This window comes from Oryzias latipes, chromosome 6 (assembly GCF_053564925.1).
Source record: "Oryzias latipes strain Hd-rR chromosome 6, Olatipes_Hd-rR_3.1".
Taxonomy (NCBI): Eukaryota; Metazoa; Chordata; class Actinopteri; order Beloniformes; family Adrianichthyidae; genus Oryzias; species Oryzias latipes.
This window is the reverse complement of record NC_136242.1, coordinates 8,098,073-8,120,460: the sequence shown is the minus strand read 5'-3', so window position 1 is coordinate 8,120,460 and position 22,388 is coordinate 8,098,073. Positions and strand designations below refer to the sequence as shown.

General features: G+C 40.8%; 1 protein-coding gene across 1 annotated transcript; it reads left to right on the top strand.

Moving 5' to 3' along the window:
* Nucleotides 1–12,675: 12,675 nt before the first annotated feature.
* On the top strand, nt 12,676–16,608 carry myod1 (myogenic differentiation 1). Its single transcript, XM_004069431.5, has 3 exons — nt 12,676–13,406; nt 14,091–14,172; nt 15,375–16,608. Exons 1-3 carry the CDS (start codon nt 12,819–12,821, stop codon nt 15,596–15,598), a joined length of 894 nt encoding a protein of 297 aa, XP_004069479.1. The 5' UTR covers nt 12,676–12,818; the 3' UTR covers nt 15,599–16,608.
* Nucleotides 16,609–22,388: the final 5,780 nt, after the last annotated feature.

The window sequence follows — 22,388 nt, the reverse complement described above, 5'->3', positions numbered from 1 at the left end:
ATCGAATAAACACAAAGAAAAAAGTATGTTATGATCTTTCATATTCCATATTCATATTCCTAACTACCATATCCTGGATATGGTAAATGCTTTTAGATCAGTTAATGAGGGCAATTTCCCACGGCACACCTGACCATCTCCCACAGCACACTAGTGTGCCGCGGCACACTGGTTGAAAAACACTGATCTAGACTGTACGACTGGATAGCTCCAATATTGGTCACCATTTTTATTGCAATGCTGTTAGGCTGGGGTTGTGAGAAACTGAAAACTAGCCGGAGAAAGTGTAAACAAACGGTTGATAGAACATCAGCAGAGCCTTATATCCCTACCAACAGTCTCACTCATAACTCAGAGGTGTATATCTGATGAAGTCCTGTCACTCTGCAGAAACTATGTCCTACAAAACTACACAGGTTTTTGGATTCTGGCTAAAAATGGCATATTCATAATATCATACACACACTAAAATAAAAATTTCTGCACAATTTGCAAAATTCTTCTACAATGAACAAAACAGATTTACACAACAATACACAAAACAGACCCCTCTCCCTTGGTTTACACACACACACGCACACACATATTACAAGGAATGTGGGACCTCTCACCATCTGTCCCCTACCCCATCCCTGGCAGGGGGTATGGGCCCTTGGCAACGGCGGCCGTGTCCCTGAGGTGCTGGCTTCCTGGGCCCGGCGGCCCCTGAGGAATTCCTGAGTTCTCTGGCAAGACTAAGAGCCGGGGATCACATAATATCTGAGCCTGGGGATGTCTGTGTCCCTGTGATGTGGGTTCTAGTCCTTGCCCTTGTGCGCCGGCCTTCTCCAAAATTCCAACTATTGGTTAGCCTGGTCGGGCCATGTTTACAACACTCATGGTGGACCCCCACCAGTCTTTGGTGTCCTCCTCCTGGGTAGGGGTGGCTGGCCCCTGCCTCACTCTCTACTGGACCACCTGGGCGCTGGGTGGTTGGCTGCCTGGAGCATGGGGCAGGTCTCCCTTGGGGGGCCCTGGCCCGTGCCTGGGGTTAGGGGATTCTCAGAACTCCTAGCGTGGCGGGCGGCTGCCCTCCTGGCTGGGCTGGGGCCTGCACTCTCTCTCCCCTTATGCCTTCCTGCTCTCTGGCTTTGGGGGGCCCCATGGCAGTCCTGCTGGCCCTGGCCTGGGTGGCAGAACTGACTGCCCGGCGGGCGGCTGTTCTCTATCTGCTACCATGCGGGTGTTGGGGGGTTCTAGCTGATGCTGCTGCTGCGGCGGGGGTCTTTGTCTGGGGATGGCTGGACACTCTCCCTCATTCTTTTTACATTCCATCATCCATTTTAGAAGAACATAAACAATCACTCAAGGTGTTAACTCACCTTTGCATAAATAGTTAGTGCGTTTGAATAAAATGTTTCACACTAGTCAGTCAGAAGGCATAAGTATGGGTGTTTGAACATTAGTTGTATTGTGTACATGTTGACATGTGAACATTTTTGGAGCCAACAGGTATGTTTATAACATTTGAGTGTGTGTGGACAGGCCCCGCCCTTACAGACTTGTATTACATCTGAACCTACCCGTATGATTATGACCATCCAGGAACTTGTTGCCTAATGCTGTTTCATGGTTTTACCCCCTATTCTATGATCACCCTTCTACCCCCCCCCCCCCTCTCTAACATCCCTCTCTCCTCTTCCCTCCTCTTCCTTTCCAACAAAAACAAAAAAAAAAACTGTTACAGAAATTAGTAAGATGAATAAAGTTTGGCCTAAATCACAAAAGGGGTTTATTCAGACATACCTCTGGTTTGTCAGAAGATTCATAACCCCTGTTGTTAAAGTAAAATATGTCCAAGACAAGAGGCCTTCAGCTCTCATCTGTTTGCTCAGCTGTTGGACAGGAAAAGATAGGACAAAATAAATAAATAAATAAAACTCGACACACATTCAATGACTATCAATGACCACACTAATAAATTAATTTGATAACTATGGAGAAAAATAGAATCACTGGATTTGTAAGTGCGTCATTTATAATTTGTAACTCATAAAATATATTTTGCCTATATATTTTTAAGTATGGACACCTTGTGGCCGGAAGAAACTACCCAAATGGTTTGTTTACAACAAGCCAAAGAGACATTTCTCATGTTTACTGTTAACTTTATTTTAAAATAATGCAGGACTGTAGTAGGAAATTGTTCACTGAAGCCATCACATCTCTTGGAGCAGTACACGTGAGCAGTCCCACAATGTAATAAATGTAACAATATAATTGCTCAACTGCTGCCAATGATAATAAAAATAGATTAGATTTATCTGTGCTTTTCCAGATGATCAAAGCTCTTACAATGTATATCTCTGGGGCTGCCAGTGCACCAACAGTCCCTCTGACCATCACCATCAAAGTCGATTGTTGTAAATTTGTTGCTATGTGAGGTGTTTTTTTATATTGTTGTTATAGCAACAAGGCATCAAATTCTTGGAATAGTTACTTGAAGGATGTTTAATAAGTTATCTATTTTTTCTTTCTTTCAGCCATAACACAGTGGATACAGCCCTGCAATGACTAGACTTTTGATCATTGCTGTGTTTCTACAAAGCTACCCTCCCAAAACAAAAACACAAAAATGTTGTTTAGAAATGATTCTGGATGTTCTGAAAAGTTTCTGTCAAGCTGGAAAAATTACCTGAAGCTTTTTTTTTCTCCCACAAAGCCTCCTCCAAAATCTACACCTTACTTAATGAGAACAAAAGGAAGACACCAGGATCAGATGGTATTAGGTTGTTGAAAAATATTCAGTTGATCCGTGGACCATCTACCCTTTAGTCTCTTTACTCTGAGGTCAATAAGGATGTAGGAGAAGGTCATATCAAGAAGATAAAATTGTCAGATAAGAGAAATATCATTCCAAAGAACTGAACCCTTTGAGCAGTGTCAGCCAGATCACTGTGTAAATGCTCCAGCAGAGGGCGCCATAAATCCATAAAAATATTGCCTTTCCCAGTGGTTTATTAATTATTTTTTAATTAATCTGCCATTTTTAAAATGGCCGATTAATGGAATATGAAAAAGTTAAAAAAACTTTTCCTCTGATTTGTGGGCGGGACTGTTGACGGGGAAGTAATCCTCCGCTGATATCCCATCATGCCTTTGTTTACACTCTCCCACTAGTTTACAGCCCCTCACAACCCCAACTTAACATTAGCGAAGGAGTTTAGAGACGGATTCCAGCTCAGACGAGGAAAGCAAAGATGTACACGGATCAACTTGGATGCATCAGAAAGAAGCAGAGCAGGGAGCTTGTGGTGATTGTAGTTTCTACGTAACAACTATAAGCTTTTTCCAACGTCATTTTTTTATCTGCTCCTGATCCACAACAATTTGAAAAAAGTAATACTCAGAGACATAATTTTAATTGTAATTCATGATCAGAAAAAGTCTGCAAGAACATTTTAAAAAACACAGTTTTCATTAGAGTGGGTCTTTAAAGCAGGTGTCTGCAACGTCACGGCGGTGGAATGGTAATATCCGTGACTTGATAATAATGGAGAAAAAGAGAAAAACAAGAAAACAATATCAAGAGGACAATCAGGAGATGTCCTCCCACAACAATATACACTCCAACAAACACACACACATACGCATGCAAGGAAGGAGGGACCTCTGATCTTCTGCCCCCTATCCCATCCCTGAGGGGGGGGGGGGGAGGACTAGGCTCTCTGCAACGAGCAGCCATCAGGGTCCACAGTGAGTTCTCCAGATCAAGGTATGTGCGTGAGAATGGAAAAAGTGTGAGGAAGTGGTATTCCTAATGGACATAATAGAGTTCTATCTGAATACATTGACAAGGTCAAGTCACTGTAATCTTGTTTTTTAGCCAGGTTAAAAAGTAGTAGTATGTCACATAATTTCAATATTGTTACTTAAACTCTGAATGTGAATCACAAGCTGTAGTAGAACTGAACGTTTTTGATCCTGTAATGTACATGGAGGATCGTAAATCTCTGCCCTGTTGTATTTGAAATCTCATCACTTTGACGGTGAAAGCATTTTTAAAACCCTTACTTTTTTATATGTATCAGAAAGTATCAAGAGGGTTTGCTGTGGCTTGATTACATTTTCCGTTGGGTATTGAAACCATTTACGAGATGAGGACCACAAGCGTTTATGACAAAAATTAAAACCTGCTGCTTATTGCCTTGGGGGACTAAGACACACAATCAACGTTTTTGATGAAATATTGTGTAAATGTGCTCCACTGTCTGGTTGAGAAGCCAGTTAAATGGTTAAAGCAGCTGCTTTGTATCACTACAGGTATGTTTAAACCCCCATAATGTAAAGATATGAAAAGTAAACATCTTTGCAAAGTGTATTTGTACACAAAGAGCTGGAGTAGAAAGAAACATGGGAAAAGCTTTCGACTTCAACAAAGAAAGCAGCTTTCAACAGGCAAAATCAGAAGTTATCTTTATGGAATGTGACGTTCCAACCAAAATACTCCAATATTCCACAAGCTTTTATTATGGTGTTGTACTGCAGCTGCTGTGAACATAAATATGGCTGCATCTCTTTCAGTGACAGTCATTGTGTGAACATGCTTTGCTGTGTTCAATGTGTGAAGAGCAGCAGCAGCAGTAATTGCTTCTCAGGTCAAGAGGTTAAAGGCTAACAGACCACACAGAAAGAGCTGCAACTTTACACACACTACAAACATTACCCAGGTCACAACCTTGCTGTCTCATCTGAGTGTTTTTAGTCTGAGAATGATTATTTAGTCTCTGCATCACAGCGTTAGAGCTCACGTGAATCCACTCCACTCCTCTTACAAAGTCAAGAGTTTTATTCCGTTCTATTCAAAACTTTAAAGATTTTTTTCACTCAACACCACACAGATTGTTGATGAAATACTTACTAGTGTTGAGATGAGTTATGCTAATATTTTAAATGGCACTTCTAGTAGTTGACAGTTTTCTCATTTTCTTTTTAATTTACAGTAGGTGTTAATGACTTTTAGTATTTTGGAATTTTGTCTTTTTATGTTGCCCATAACTTTAATTGTCATGTCTGCTTGTTTCCATTGCAAACATTTTACGGTTACAGGTTCTATTTGGACCATATGTAATAGATGAGAGCAGGGCAGGCACTGCTTTGAGGCCGGTACTCAGTAACGGCACTTCTAAAAATAGCTGTTTTGTACTGGTAATTCTGGACTGCAAAACTTTAATTATGATTTGTATTCTTTTAAGAAACGCAAGAAATATTTTTTATAAATCATTGGATTATTCCATACCCGCCCACACCGCACACTTGCACCACAACTAGTGAATTGATTTCTGCATCAAGGCTTCGAGGCGCGTTAGAAGTAGTGGAGGAGTATTTTCTGCTAAGCTCAGATCAAGGCTTGCTACACTTAGGAGAGGAGCTGAAAATGATGACGTCCAAAGCTTCACTTCCCGGCTGTACCACGTGACTGATTCATGAAATGATTCAGAATGTGGATCGATGTTTGGGGAAGTATTCTGTCACAGGAACAGGCAGACGGCTGGTTCCAACTGCAGCAGGTTCATGAGCTCACCTAAAAGTCCACAAAGCTAAATCAGGGTCTGACTGGCAGGATTCAATAACAGGCATGAGATCATCAGAGGAGAGGCAGGGTAGTCAGGATCCAGGCAAGAGCCGGGGCAGGCGGCAGGCAAACAGAGTCAGAAACAGGGTCAGGAGACTAAAGACCGGGTCCAAATGCAACACATGGTAAAGAAGGCAGAGTGGCACAAACAATACTTCACACTGAGTGAGGCTGATTGGTCAGACTGATAACGATTCTGCTACTGCCCACCAAAGTTGGAGGGGATGGAGATGACGCAGAACAGGGAGTGGAGCACATCCCAGGGGAAACCCTGGGAAGAGTTTTACAAGGACTATCTATGAGTCCACTGTTTTCTGATGATGAAAACATGGAAGATTTGTGAATATCAAATTTACATACATTTTAATCAAATGAGAAATTGTTTAAATGTGTTATGATTTATATTCGCCTATCTAGTGAGCATCAAGGCACACTGGTTTTTCACAGAGACTTCGGGGGAAATTCCAGGCCACCGGAATTTGGAATTGTAGTTTCAGACACGGCAACAAAAACAGTGAACGACCTATCTAATGTGATAAGTAGTGAATAGTGAGCGATTTTGGACAAAGCCTTAGACTTTTTTTCCTGAACGTCTTCCTGTAGATTCTTCTCCAAACGCACTGAAAAACTGTCGACAAAGCTGTTGAACACTTGTAATGTTTTGTTTGTTTTTTCATAGATCTGCAGATGATATCAAATATATGGCAAGAGTGTTCTCCATTGTGATAGCCATAATTCCCACTGACGCCAAACACATCGTATGATAAAAGAATGCTCTCAGCCTTCCTAGAGGGGAGACTTCCCTGTTCACTGAGGATTACCAGTCCTCAATGTTCAGTTTCAGCCATTTACGTAGCACTTTGGCATCCATTTTTCATCCCCTACGCCCAACCCCACCCCACACTGATTTGTCACTGTGCTATAATTATCTCTCTAGTGAGGAAGGGCCATCTCAAAGGCCTTCTATGGGTCAATCTAATCTCTGAAATAAAACCAACAAACCAGCATTTGTTTCAACTTTTGTCCTACTGAGAATTGTTCTGCCTGTTTACACATTTAATAACCAAAAGAAAATATTTTCGCCCCCCCCAAAATACAAAGCAATTAAACACTTAGAATGTGAATATGCTTTGAAGTCCTACTCCAATCACTTTTTGATCTATTTTCAAAGCGTTCCCAGTGGCCTTTTAATTATGATTTTGCCATTAAGGTAAAATTAGAAAAGACCAGAGTTGTTCTCTAGAACCAAGTTTTTGCAGAGCGGCAGAAGTTCACCAGAAACTCGACTGTTGGCAGGTTAGTTACCCTCCGCTCATGTCCCATCATCCCTTTGTTTGCACACTCTCCAGCTAGCTCATGATTGAGGCAGATCTTGCAGCCTGGGCTGAAATTGAAAAGGAAATACACAAAATTTACAGCTATTTTGAGGACAAATATGATTCAAATGATTAGAATCAAAGATATAAATTGCATTCATAGAACAGGTTAGTTCACACACTTACATATTATTATTAGTGCTGCTTCACCTGCCTCCCTTGACCTCAGGTCCCAGTCTGCCCCAGGGCAGCTGTGGCTACAACCGTAGCTTACCATCACCAAGTATGAATGAGGAGTGAATGAATAATGGACACAATGTAAGCGCTTTGGGTGTCTTGAAAAGCGCAGATAAATCCAATCCATTATTATTATTATTATTATTATTATTATTATTATTATTATTATTATTATATCTCAATAAGGAACTAAAAGCTGCCAAACCGATCCCAAATCCCCCAAATCATGTCCACCCACCCAATGTAGTTTTTACCCACATAGTCGGAAACAAAACTGCTCAATTAGGTGGAAAACCCCCCAATCTGCCAACGCTGAATTCTCTGCTCACTAACTTTCTGTTGACTGTAACATTTCATTGTTTTTTTTATGACAGAGTTAAATAATAACAGAAAATTTTATTTTTTTAAGTGTTCAGCTCTGGGCCCCAGAGTGTTAAGGGGCCCAGGAAATCACCTGCCTTTCCCTAATGGTAAGTCCACCCCTGCCAAGACACATGGCGGTTTACTGATTTTACCTTCTCGTGCCCTGTAAGTCACAATCAGCCGATTCCACCTTCCGAATGCCGAGGCCTCCTGATTCTTTTTAAGATGTTTCTGGTTTGTTTCTTAAACCAAGGGTGCTTGTAGATTTAGAGGTACTAGAGTTACAGGTGAAACATGACACCATGACACCATAAACAGTCAGCAAGCATAGCCTCCAAATATTACAAAAAACCTATGAGAACAAAAATGACAGAGATCCATTTTAACACACAGGTGTCAAACTCCAGGCCTTGAGGACCAGGGCCAGCTCCTGATTGGCTAAACACAGCGGATCCAGCTAATCAGCAGCTGATAAGGCAGGATTTTTTTAACAACTAGCAGGCCCTCGAGGCCTGGAGTCTGAGGCCCCTCGAAATTTGAACAAAAACAAGGAAAGAGCAGCCGCTCTTCTATACATCCTGTTCAGTCACAGAGTTGCAGCAACCCAGCAAAGTTGGGTTACACAACAGATGGTTTACAATTCTATTTGCAGAGCAAAAAAAAGAGACCAAAGTTTCACATTTTGAGCAAAGGTTGCAGTGTTTTGTGTTGCTTTGCTTCAAATTTGTTTAAAAGAAAAAGCAACATTTTTATATAACGGTGGTCAAGGGTTGAATTGTAAAATTTCGAACTTTTTTTTGATTGTTCTTTATATCTGAGCGAAACATCAGTGATTGATAGAAAAGTTCAATAGGAATCCATATTTTCATGTTTTTCTCTGACTGACTGCAAAAATGGTGGATGTAATCTCATTAAGAAGGTGCTAAAGTTGCACTTTCAATCCAGTCAGGAAGTAATAATTAACGGATAGTTAATTACTGATGATTAATCACTAATTAATATTGTGTGTGTTTTTTTTTATCTATGTTTTTGTTGGGCTTGTGGTCTTTAGATGACTTTTGGGCATGAAAACCACAACTGAAACAGAGTGATCTGAGGGGCTGTGAAAAGAGAAAGCAAAATATTTGTTGCCAAACTTCCAAAAGAGCTGGAAGACATAAAATAGGAAAAACAAGAACAGAATAAAAAACTCTGAAAAAAACAACTGTTTCTCCTGCTTCTGTAGTGAAACCTGACAAATGAAATAAAAGACAGAAATCATCATTTGTTCCTAAGAAGTGAGGGAATAACTAATTAATGCATTCAATAAATGTAATGTTTTTCTAAGAAAAAAAAATGTATATAATGTAAAATACATTTCTGATTTCTGTTTTTAAATTCTCATCAAAACATTTGGATTCTTGACATTGACGTTGTCTAAAAGTGGACCTGACACGTTCTGACCCCCCACTCAGCACAAACAAGTACAGTACTGACCAATTATAGAGAGAAAAATAGTAAGAAAGAGTGAAGTAGAACAAAGGGTTCCCAGGAGGAAGCCGGCTCTTGTTTGCTTTAAAGAGCCAAGCGGTTGGTCATCATAGCAGCAGTTTATCCACATTCGCACGTTAGCTTGGATGTTCTGCAACTGTTCACCAGAACTGAGATGAACTTCTGAGCTGCGTTTCTACTTTTCAAACAATGCGATCGTCTCCAGGGTTTATCTATAAGATGAAGGACATCCTGCTCATTGACTTGCTGGGTCTGTGAACACGCTGAGGAAGAGGAGGGTGGTGTGTTCATCCAATAAGCAGAAGCAGGAAACGCAGAGGCGAAAAAAAGAAGTGAATAGAATTTTTTAGTCTATTGCAAAATATGAGATATATTTATGTGAGAAAAGAGCTTTTTGTCCAGTCTGCCTTTCTTGTTCCTGTAGCTATAAATAAAAAGGGCTGTGTGGTTTTTTTTTCTAAAAAAGAAAGACAAACTGTCAAAGCAGGAGTGAACATATCCTAAAATCAAATTAACTGATCTTTACCTGAATAAAAAAAACTGACTTGGCGAGCTCTAATTTAATCATCTCAGGATACAAATCCGATATTTCACATGGAAACTGACATTAAATGTAAAAAAACAAAAAAGCTATTGCGATGACAGAGAAGTGGGCGGAGGAGGATGCATTTAACCCCGCCCACATTGAGCCACGCCTCAGTCTGCACACTGCAGCCAGGGATGCTGGAGGAGTTCCCAGCTGCACCCTGCTAGTTGATGAAGTTGTCTGCCTATTGCAGTCACCTCGCTTCATTTCTCAGTGATGGAAACGTTCTGCGGGCTGTTTGGGTCTCTTTTCATGTTGCACACACTGCCTCTTAGTTTGAATTTATTGACCTTTCCTTTTTTCCCTGTTGTGAAGTGATTTTTTTTTTTGTTGTTGCTGTCAATAGACAAGCTTCAACTTATCCTTTTGCGTCCGAGCCTTTTTCTGAATCTGGGTTAGTGATGGCCAAATCGACGCCTCGTGAAGCACTGACCAACTTTGACACAACTGGGCTGAGATGGACACTCTGCTCGGATTATTTCAGTTAGAAACAGTGACATCTGCTGGTCGCCTCTTATTAATACATCCGAGCACACATGCAGTCAAAACCTCATGACTTCAAGAAGATTTTCAAGCTCAGTCGATGTTTGTCTTTTCATGAAATGTTTGATCAAAGGTGTAAACAAAGAACAGGAAAATAGTTTCCATATAAAAGCAGCTCCACAACCAACCTGTCCAGACACCTGAGAGAATCTTCTCCAGAACCGGACAGATCAAAGCAGAAAGAACCAGATCAGCTCCTCAAAGCTGAAACATTTATTAAGTAATATTTATGCCACCTTATTGCAAACAAAGCTTTCTAAGTTGCAAATGAAAATATTAAATGTTTGCTTTCAAATACTTTTTGGTTTCGCTTTCTTTTTTTTGCTTTTAAAAATGTCTCGCGTTTTCAGTTTAGTGTGACATATGGCAGCTATGTCACGCTAAGCTGAAACCTATGACACGCAAAAAAATTTTTTGAAAGCAAAGAAAAAGTATGTGAAAGCAAATATTTAATATTTTCATTTGCAGCTTAGAAAGTTTTGTTTGCTATGTGGTGGCGTAAATATAACTTGATAGACATTTGGAATTTCTAAATGCCAAATATTTAGTCTTTTCTTCGGCTTGCACATCTTTACTTTTATTCCGGATTGTGTTGATTCGCTTCAAACTTGTTTAATAAGAGCAAGATAAAAATATAAATAATTAAAAGTTGAATTGTAAACAGCTGGTTTTGTTTTTTTGTTTTTTTGCACGTTTTATCTGGAAGGAATAAATAACATACATATCATACACATGTATGAATAACAACTTTTTTTTTACACTTATTCATCTTATATGCTTCATTCTGACTGAAATAAAGCAACAAAAACCAAAAAAGTCTTTTGGGAGCTGAGAGGCTCTTTTTAGTGAGCCGATCCAGGATTCCCATCACAACAATGAGCCCACACTGGCAACAATGTCTGGTCTTAACAAACAGCTCGACTGCTGACAGTCAATGTGCTCGACATGTGATGACGTAACCACGCCTACTAGAGTCCCTGCTGAGCGACGCTTCTGGGTAAAAAAATTGATGTCAAGAGGAGGAGTCAAGCTGGATATCTGTAATCTGGGTTGTTGAACTCCATAACAGAGCTAGAAAGTTCTCTTATGTTTTACCCTAAATGTAAGGATTTAAAAAATAAAATACAACCGTTGTTATTCGCCAGGGGCCTCCGAACTCTAAAGTCCGCCACTGACGACAACATTTACCCTGAGACGCAATGCGAATGTGTGGGGGGGATCAACACCACAATGTGTCTCTTGGCCGCACATATTAAGTGTTTTTCTGTCTGGTCCTACGTAAATATGTGCAAATAACAAAAAGAAAAGTAGATTTTGAAAATTATTAAGATCATTTCTGAGTAGAATTGATGTGAATACATGAAAACCAAAGCACAGAGACACTCAGTTAGCATTATTTTCACAACTATTGTTGTAGTTTAGAATAAATACCGACTTTTTGAATATGGGAAAGCAAAACCTTTTTTTCATGCCATTTTTCTCCATTAAAACAACAACTTTGTGGTGTTTTTTAAAAAAAAAAGAGACTTCATTTGTTTTTCAAAATAGCTCTAAAAACAACCAAAGCTCGTCTTGCATTGCCAGCTTTTCACACATTTCTTGCTGCTCATTAAATGTTCTGCTGACAGTCTTTTCTTTCAGTGCAAACATTTCATTTGTCTCTGACATTCTGAATTGCCTCATTTTTCCTACTTACAATGAAAACAAAAAAAAGAGTGGTGTGTGCGCATGTGAAGGTGCGTTCCAGAGCGCGCTCCACGCAGTTTCATGAACACTCATTCGGTGTACAGACCGGACGGACCAGCGCCAGACACGCAGGTACCTGCAGGGGCGGTTCTTCTTTTCATCAGCGCTCCTCCGCCACCTACAATATATTTATTGTAATTAAATCAACTTATTGGAAGAGGTTCGATCTGCAAAATCAAAGCGGTTCAATTCCCTCAAATCTTGCTCCAGCCTTTTTGTTTTCACAGATCTGTTCCTATAAATGTCCATCTTGGTGTCATTTTATTCCGGCCAAAAACAAACCGCAATTATTCATTTCTCCTTAGTGATCATGTTTACAACGGTTGATAACTGTTTCTTGAAAAGACGCTACAAACACTATCAAATCCTAATTTCTGATTGGTCACAGCGCTGCGTTGCTGAGATTCAGCGTGAAAAAGTTCAACCGGTTGAACTTTCAGCGCGCGACCAACGAACGCTTGATTTGTTTGTAGGCTCCGCACCCAACTTAAAAACCTGCTGGTGATGTGCGACCGCTAGCCTTCCAGACGCCACAGCCCCAAATTCTGGTGTGTGCGCATTCAAAGAGGCGCTTGAACACGGGTGTGTAAGGCGGAAATGCGTGTGCGGCCTTCCTTTAGCTGTTCCGTTAACTGCAGGCCTCTAATTACCGTGCAGTTGTAACCCCTCCACTTACACACACGCACACCCCTGCAGCTGCCCACCGATTGGTCACACTCCTCTGACCCCTTGGCCCCCCTGCCTGCTGCTGATGTGCCAGGTATAAGAGGCTTCAGGTCAGCAGTAGTCCAGTTCAAAACTCCTGACAGGACCCACATTACCGGACCCGCGGATCGCGAGTCTCTCTTCGGTTTGCTGGATAGCTCGGCTCGGCCCGTTGATCTCAGTATTTCTTTTCTGCGGGCCTGTTTTGGACCGGGTCATGGAGCTGTCGGATATTCCTTTCCCCATCCCGGCTGCTGATGATTTCTATGATGACCCCTGTTTTAACACAAGTGACATGCACTTCTTCGAGGACCTAGACCCACGGCTAGTCCATGGCGGTCTGCTGAAGCCGGATGACTCCTCTTCTTCCCCCTCATCCTCTCCTTGCTCGTCCTCCTCCTCCCCGTCCTCCGTCCTCCATGTGCACCAGCGCGCGGAGGTGGAGGACGATGAGCACGTCCGTGCGCCCAGTGGCCACCACCAGGCGGGCCGCTGCCTGCTGTGGGCCTGCAAAGCCTGCAAGCGGAAAACCACCAACGCAGACAGACGCAAGGCAGCGACGCTGCGCGAGCGCCGGCGCCTCAGCAAGGTCAATGACGCCTTCGAAACGCTGAAGCGCTGCACGTCAGCCAACCCCAACCAGAGGCTGCCCAAGGTGGAGATCCTGCGCAACGCCATCAGCTACATCGAGTCCCTGCAGGCGCTGCTGCGCGCCGGCCAGGAGGATGGCTTCTACCCGGTGTTGGAGCACTACAGCGGGGACTCGGACGCGTCCAGCCCCCGCTCCAACTGCTCTGACGGAATGGTGAGTCCGCTGTTCGGACAAGCTGCGAAGGCTGGAGCTACAGCGCGTCTTTACGCATGGAGTCTTGACTTAGTTAGTCGTTTCATGACGGCACAAGTTTTTACAAAACTTCAGTAAAAAAGAAAAGAAAAAGGAAAGGCAACTTTCACCGTTTTAGATTCGATTATACAGGCGCGTTACTCAGTTAATTCAGAGGATTACCAGTTACTACCTCTCCCGAAAATAAGATTTTTAAACGTAAAACCTTTTCTTTTTTTTTTTTAATCGTGAAAATCTTTTTTACGTATTTCTTGAATAGACTGACAGCGTCGTTTGGAGCAGTTCGCTGCTTGAATAAAAATCGGTTATAATTTGCACCAAACATCCGGATTTATTCAAACGAATTTCCTTCATAAAACATACGAGTCCCGTCATTAGGATTTCTATTATTTGACAAATTTCCTTTTATAACGCGTGCGAAACACTCAGGAAGATGAAATAATAATATTGTTGCTGCTGTTTTGTGCTTGTTTGTTCAAAGAAAGCCCATATATATATATATATATATTCCAGTTTAAAAATACACGAGTGTTTACTATCGGAAAATATCCCTTGTGTTGATATTTCAAAAATGTGACATTGTGTAAATTGTGTTTTATTTACTCTTTTGGCGTGCTCTAAAAAAAGCATTGTGTTTTATTCCAGACTGACTTTAATGGACCGAGGTGTCAGACGACGCAAAAGGGGAGTTATGACGGCGGCTCCTACTTCTCCGAGGCTCTGAACGGTGAGCTGCGCGCGGGCCAGAGGGGGCCGCGTCACGCGCCAACATTTTACACAGGAAAGATCCGATTTGCGCTTTAACCAGCCGACAGCATTGCTCATCTGAAATGATAAAGCGTTTGCAATCTAACTAAATCTGTTCATGAAGCCAAAGATGTGCTTTTATTTTTGCTAAATAAATTTAGTTTTCATGAGGTTAAAGAAAACAATGACATTCTCTATAAATTCTATAAATGAGAAAAAGGATATATATATAGATATATATCTATATCTATATTTACAGCTGAGCAAGTATGTCAGAGCTGAAGGCCTCTTGTGTTGGACAAATTTTACTTTTACAACAGGACTTTATGGATCTTTAGACAAACACAATTTATTTAGGGGTTAATATCCTTCAAAGGGTGCATTATTAACGCTTGCCGTGTAAGCCTGCGTTGAACTGCAAAGTGCATTAAAAATATGAACACTTTGAAGTAAATCTACTCACTTATACCATGGTGACTTTCAAAATAAATAAATAGTCAACCAGTACTTTATTCTGGTCATTTTTACGGTTTAGATTGCTTTTTCACAAAAGCGAACTATTTGTCATGCGGTGCAGCCTGTTGTCACAGTAACATGCCACTTAGCCAACCTCGAGTGGTGCGGCAAAGGAAAGTGATATCTATGCTGATGATCACGATGGGTTGAATAAAGCATCAGTTCAGAGAGAAAGTTCTCCTGTCACTGATCATTTTTGTCCAGATGATGAAGCTAAAGATTCTGATACAGAACATTTAAGATATGTGACCGGAACTGCTTTTTAGATGTACATTAACACATTTTTATCCACACCCAGCAGCCAATCAGAATCGAGTATTTCCCTGGACAATGGTATCAATTGGTGTAAACCCCTTATGTATTTGAGGTTAGGCTTTATTCATAATAATTATGTTTATATGCATTCTTTGTTGGACCGGACGGAAAACAAGAAGAGAGAGAGTGGATGTTAGAGATGGGGGGTGGGGGAGCAGTGGATAATACAGAGTCAAGAGTGTCATAAGTAAACTGCATGACTTGGTTCTCACACACACACACACACACCCACACACACACACACCAATAAATAGTCTGCACACAGCTGTTTACAGGTTTTATTCACACATAGAGGAGTGACCTCACAGTCTAGTTTGAATCATGTTTGACTGACGGTGTTTTCTGCCGTAGGAGGCCACAGGAATGACCGCAGCTCCGTCGTCTCCAGTCTGGACTGCCTGTCCAGCATTGTGGAGCGGATCTCCACCGACAGCAGCTGCCTCCCAGCCACGGCCGATGCTCCTGCCTCCCCGGCCGCCGCTGCGCTCAGTGAGACAGAGCGCGGCCCTCGGGCCGCTCCGACCTCTTCTCCGGCCTCCAGCCAAGACCCGAACCTGATCTATCAGGATCTATAGACCCTGACACCCTTGATGAACAGCAATGCTGTGGCACCGTGTGGAAATGAGCTCACAGACATGGAAACTGTTTAATTAGTTTGGCTCTGCAGATTCTTTTTAACATTTTCAAAACTTCTGTGGTCTTCTTAACCTTTAGAGGCTCATTCCTGCCAGGAAAATAGTATTTGTTTTTTGTTCGTTTTTTTGTTCAGTCTTCTTTTTTCCTGAATTGATATCTTATCAGTTTCAAACAACACGCACTGATGAAAAACATGAAATGTGGATTTGTAAAAAATGAAAAATGTCTTAATGAAGTCTTTATTTTAAAAAGGGAGTTAAAAGGGGAACAAAAGTCTCAGTTTTTTTAAATGAAATAATTGAAAACAGATCATCTAAACCAGAATATCTGGAGATAAAATATGAAATAAGTTTATTGCAGGTGGATTTTACCATTCCCAGACAGGCATATTTTCCAGCAGAAATGAGCTTCTGTTTTCCTGCTTAAAAACATGTGAAAGAATTCAGAGTAAAAACTGTAATGCTGGTAATACAGAGGAATTCACCTGAAAACAGGCGGTTTCCGTTTTTGTTGAATTTTTATTTTAAGTTATGCAAAAATATTTAAGTCTTGTTTTCTGTATTCATTTGAAAATGGAGGCCAAATGGAAGCCGGTGACGCTTCAGAGTCCTTCAGGCCTGCAGGTTTCTTCTCTCTAAAAAAAATCATCAAGCAGCAACACCACAATATTGTTGTGCATTCATGTGCACAATAAAAGAAAAGAAAAACCAGTAATGAGAGTGCTGGTTCAGAAGATGAAACCTCCACCAGCCTTTAGTCTTTCATTTTCAGCCTCTGAGGACCATGATTCTGTACATATAATGTAAATAAGAGCTGATTTGTTCCAACTGAAAGTATTATGTATCCTATTTATTGTTTTGCTCACATGTACTTTTGTTTGTTGTGAAATGTTTATATTTATACACCTGAAAACTGTGTGGAAACCAATAAATAAATGGCCTTATTTATACGATGGATGTGACTGCCCATTTTTGTTCAGTTAGTTGGAATGTAGCAAGAAATACGGATATTTTTACTGACCTTAGAAAATGTCTGTATTAACATTTTTCTTCATTTTTATTCATTTTGTGGTGCCTTGAAAATAGATGAACCCAATACCACTTCATGTAACTCAGCCGCCCGCCCCCCACCTTCATACATGACCCTCTGATGGAAAAACTAATCACAGGAAAACAGCGCCACCCTATGGTCAGAGTAAAAAGTTCAAGTCTGTCAAAGGCTGGCGTGTGTAAACTAAGGGGCACTCGACAGTGCGCTGAACCTTTTTTCTTCAATGATTTGTGAACCACACTGGTGAAATCTTTCCACCTTTATCCACCTTTGTCATGGTAGGAATAACACGTCAATGTAAGGGTGGGGTCATCTAAGATAGCACAAGGGTTAACATTGGGATCTCATCAGTGATGCAAAAAAATTCTTGTCCTCATATTTAAAAAATCTTTAAAAGATCAATTAGAAACAACTCCAACACAACTAAAGGCCTGTTCACACCGGGACGAATTTCGCCGGCGATTTTCGCCGACGTTTAACGCCTCGTGACTAAACAAAGGGCACCAACGAGAGTGTGCACACCGACGCGAAAAAACGCCAAGCGTTAAAGCGTCAAAAAAAAAAACGCCTCGGGTTCGTTTTTTTTTTTCGACGCGTCGCGTCGAAATCTACTCGACCAATGAGAACGGCGCTTTTGCTCACGTGTCTGGAGCTTCTGAAGTTACAGTAAAACACAAATTGGGGGCGCTCAAACACAAAACTGCCTTGCTGAGCACACATACCAGCGAAGAAGATAGACGCCAAGTAGCGTCTACACTGCCGCGAAGCAATAATGACGGACATTCTAAAATATCCCCGAACCAAGCACCAGTTGGAGCTACTGGTGCTTGAAATATTCATGTTTTCTTTGTTTGATTCTGACAAGCGTGTAAATACTTGCTCTCTTCTTCTGAGTGAAAAGCGACTTTAAGAAGCGTAAAGTTGGGCAGCGCCACCTTGTGTACAGGAGTATTTCTGTTTTACATTAAGCGCCATCTAATGTCAGGGAAGGAAATTGCATGTTCACTCCACTCATCGTCAGCGAGAATCGCCTGGGTGTGAACACAAAAAACGTGGCGAAGAACGCTGGCGAATAACGCCTGGCGAATATTCGTCCCGGTGTGTACGGGCCTTAAGTCAGCAAAAAACACACATCACTGATTCACATCACTGAGCGCTTCTTCCACCACTGGGGGTTCACTCTGTGGTCAGCATGGACATGCACAGGATTTCAGAGGGGGAGGGGCTCAAAGTCGGAAAAGAGCACCCCCACCCCCCTTTTCATCCTTTAAACAATACAGAAATTGATAAAAAGTTTTAAATAAGGAACCTTCTCGGCTACTGTAGGTAAAAGTATTGCACTTGTCATTTCTTTTATGTAAACAAATTATTGTCAAAAAGTTTGTTCACTTTATCATAGACTTGGAAGACATAGAAAGCAGTAAAACCCTGAAGGCTGTTTATGTTGGCAATGTGCTGCAGGCACAATCAGCATGAATCAGTGCACTACAAACAGTAATGCTTTAAACACAAACATCCTACAATTTTCACCCCCAGAATGCTGGAATCATTACTAATAATTTAATGATATCATACTGTTGCAGCGAGGATTCTGCAGTTTAGTTCAGGTTTTCAGTGTTTTTGGTCATGTTCTGTCCTCTGTCAGTCACTCCGGGTCCTTCAGTTTCATTGTCCAGACAGTGACAATAAAAGTATATCTTATCTCATCTTATGTTATTCATCCACAGCTTTCCTCTTTTCTGTTCATTGTCTGGTTTTCAGGTCTGCATTGTCAGGTCATCTGCTTTTTGTTTCTCCACGGTTTTTGTCCTGTTTAAGTTTATTTCTCCAAGATGGAAGCGATTCTGTAGCATTATTAAAAATAATGGTCAAAACCAGAAATGCTTTTTCATTTTCAAAATGTAACTGCATCAAATGACTCAAAATTAAAATGAAAAAACAATACTTCATAATTCTTTTTCATTTTCTACTTAATCTAATCTACTCATCGATCATTTATTGTTTAGTTCACATGCCCCTGTTTGGTGCAGTGTATGGTCCCTCTTTCCCCCCCTGGAGAGCGGGAGTGATTCCAGATTCCAATTGGCTGGTCTGTGCCCCTGTACTTGGCCGTGGACCTTGCCTCTGGCTCATGTCACGCCCCCAGCCGTCCCCCAATTCTGTTCAGTTAAATTAAAAATAAAAGTAAAAAAAGAGATAAATGCAATGAATACAGAAGAGGTCCAAAAAAAATAATGATACAGACTAAGAAAACAGCTGGCAGAAAGATCTACCCATAAAATTAAACACCCTGTAGCAAACACAATAGAAACCAATTCCACAAAAATACAAGTGTTTTTGTAAAAACTATCAACAACTGTCTTCTCAACCTGGAGTGAGTAGCAACGGGGCAGATACTGGTACATTTTTACCACCACTAGATTTACCTCAAATTACAGATAATTAGAACACAAAAATGAATGTAATTATAAATAACTAAAGAGGAAGTTATTCTAGCAATTATGAGATTGAAGAATGGTAAAGCTAAAGGGGCAGTTGGATATAATTCTGAATGGTTTTAAATAATGCAACCCCAGCTACTCCCAGTAAAAGATTCAATTGTATAATTGAAAGGAAAACTATGCCACCTGCATGGAAGGAAGCCATAATTTTTGTAATTTCCAAAGAAAATAAAGATAAATTAGACTGTAGTTTCTGCAGGAGTTCATTAGAAATTCACCTCCGAGTTGTGGAACTGTTGGCGTGGAGTAAGCCTGCCCTAATTTCCTATCATCTTTTTTATTTATACTCTCTTTCACTAGCTTACAGCCCTTCACAACCCCAAGCTAATATTACCGGTGCTCATGCCGTTTCTTATTACAGGCAAACTAGGCTACCGCTGCAAGCTACATGCCTATTCTCTTATGAGGAGGATTAAAATGTCCTTTTTTTAACCATCTCCTGTGTTACTTACACCCCTTATGTGTCGGTACCGCAAAGGGTGTCACTTCGCATGCCGTTTGCGCATTTTCACGTCCACATACAAGAACTTGGTGTCTGCACTGGAAAATTCATAGTGTTAATAAATGTGCTGTGGTGCTTACCACCATGCTTGTTGATGTCATGAGCTTTGTCTTTGCAAGAGCAATTCTGTAATGTTATGGAGATCCAGACATTGAGCCAGAGGGATCTCCCCAGCCTCCTGACCAATGAGCTCCAGGACCATCAGGGACCTCAGGACCTGGACCTCCCTCTTATGTAAAAGCATCATCTGCTGATTTACATGGTCATCAGCCTGTTTTCACTAAACAACCACGGCAACAACCACAGACCAAGCCAGCAAGTCCTGGTAGAAAAGATGTAGTGAGTAGTGAAGGATTTCAGACACAAACACAATGATGATACAGGCTTTGCAGAATTCCAGGGGACCTTTGACGCTTTCCATTTGATTTATTCACTGTTTGCTGTAAAGCCAAAACCAAAACACTTTGTTACGCGTGGTTGGACTATATTCAGTTTGTATGAGTATTGTTTAACTAGATTATTATTAAACCTTTATGTTACCATCATGCTAGTATAGGTGAAGGACTTTGTGATGGCTGCCTACGCTGCCACACCATCAGGGCAGTAACCTCCTGCACCACACCCTACATATATCTGTTCACTTTATTTGTTTGCATATACTTTTAGATTTCTTTTTCAAAAGTAACACACATTTGATCATAAAATTTATTAAGATGTTTCAGTTTACTTTATTATAATTTGCTTTATTAATTTGATGTTATGCTTTGAGTTACCAGTGCTAAAGGGAACCATTGCTATTGCTGCTGCTGCTGCTGCCATCTGCTGCTGGAACAATCAAGTCAGGCCTGACACAAGAATGCTTGCCAGTCAGCAGAGGCCTTATATTCAGCAGGCAGCTAATTGGACTGAACCATCGCCCAGTGGACAAGGAACTCTTTTTGTGTTTCTTTACTTTAGTTTCCATTTTGATGGTCCTTAGTTTCATTCATTGTGTATGTTAATTTACTATAGGATGGACTTTAGTTTAGTTTGTTCTCTGTATTTTGTCTTAGTCTTTTTAAGTTCCCCCTTGTGTGTCTAGTTGGTTTGATCAGCCACTATATATGTTCCCTTGTGTTTGCAATTAGGGAGGTCAGTTTAATTATGTTGCTTTGTCTGTTCAGTTGTCCTCTGTTACATTTAAAAACTTGAGTTAACTTTGTTGCTTTGACCTCTTTTAAGGGCCCATTTTTGCCCATTTACACATTTTGAAGAATAAATTTAAATATTTTTGATTAAATTGTTTGCTGTCCTTGCCTTCTACTGCTCGGTCCACCACAGACTTGGACAATTTGCTAATTGCTAATTTGTTATGTAACCATTATATTTACTTAAGTCAGGCAACTCATGCGGTAAATAAATGTATTTTCACATTCTTTTAGTTTGGCATAAGGCTCCGTTCAATTACATAAGACAAGATCTCCGTAAAACTTTTGGGTAATAAACTACCCCTAACGGAGCTTATAGGTGGAAGCCGGGGAGAAGGGTGGGGCGACGAACGCAGCGCTTGCGGTAAAGGAAGAGAAGGAAAAACTTGCACACCTGGACTTAAATAGGATGCTGAACAGGTGAGTAGATTAAATTGAACCTTCCTAGGGAGGAGTAAACGTACTGCTTGAGTAGTCTGCCTGAAATGCTCTCAAGGTCGCTCACTTTATGGTAGCTCATTTAGCTAATTTGGCATCTACTGATGTCTTTAAGCTTATTTTGCTAAAATTGTGGTAATATGCTATATAGTTTTTTTTGTTTAATTTGGCATCTACTAAGGTTTTTTTTAAGCTAATTTGGCATTTAGCTCAAATTGTACATGGTTTCTTAAGAAACAACAAAATCTCTATCCTTGCATTTCCTCTTTCAGTATCCTTTTTCGCCATTAATTAACAATTTTGCTTACTTCTGCAATTTTTTCATGCAACTTGTGATTTTCTGCAATGTAATATAATTGCAACATTACAATAGAAAAGCTTTTCTGCAGCTTTACACTTACAGCCCTAAAAATTCAGCAAAGTTTCGACACACAACTTCAGGAATTTTTCCAAGTTTTTCATTTCAATAAACCTCTGCTTCTTCTGCTAAAAGTTGTGCAATTAAAGCAACCACCTTTAGCAATTACGCAATCAAACACATTTCTGCATTAAATGCAGACTTCCTACTTAAATTATTTCTCTCTCATAAGAAAAATGCCAAACCTGCGTGTCAAAAACAAAAAAAAATGGATTTTTTTTTGGAGGGGGACTTTAAATCAGTTTAACTTGTCTGAGTGGGTCAATTTGAAAGTAGCCTGTTGTGCTCATGATGTGTCTTACATTGGGCTGTATCAGTAGAATTAGAGGGTTAGGAATTTCTCCATTACAGTTTACAAAATGGAGGCCCACAAACAGAATCTTGCCTGGGGCCCCCACAAAGCTAGAAACGGCCCTGCCCGTGCAACAGAAATGGCAAGCTATATCGGAGCTATTCAGGCACACAGTCAGATGTTGGCTCAGATGAGAAAAACAGTGACGTGCGTGGATCTTCTTTGTCTGCAAATGGTCTTTAGGTCCCATTCAGAGTTCACGTAGTATGGCTTAGCTTCATCTGCTTATGGTCGCCATAGAAATCATGTGACTGGACAGCTACAGCTAAAATAATCATGAC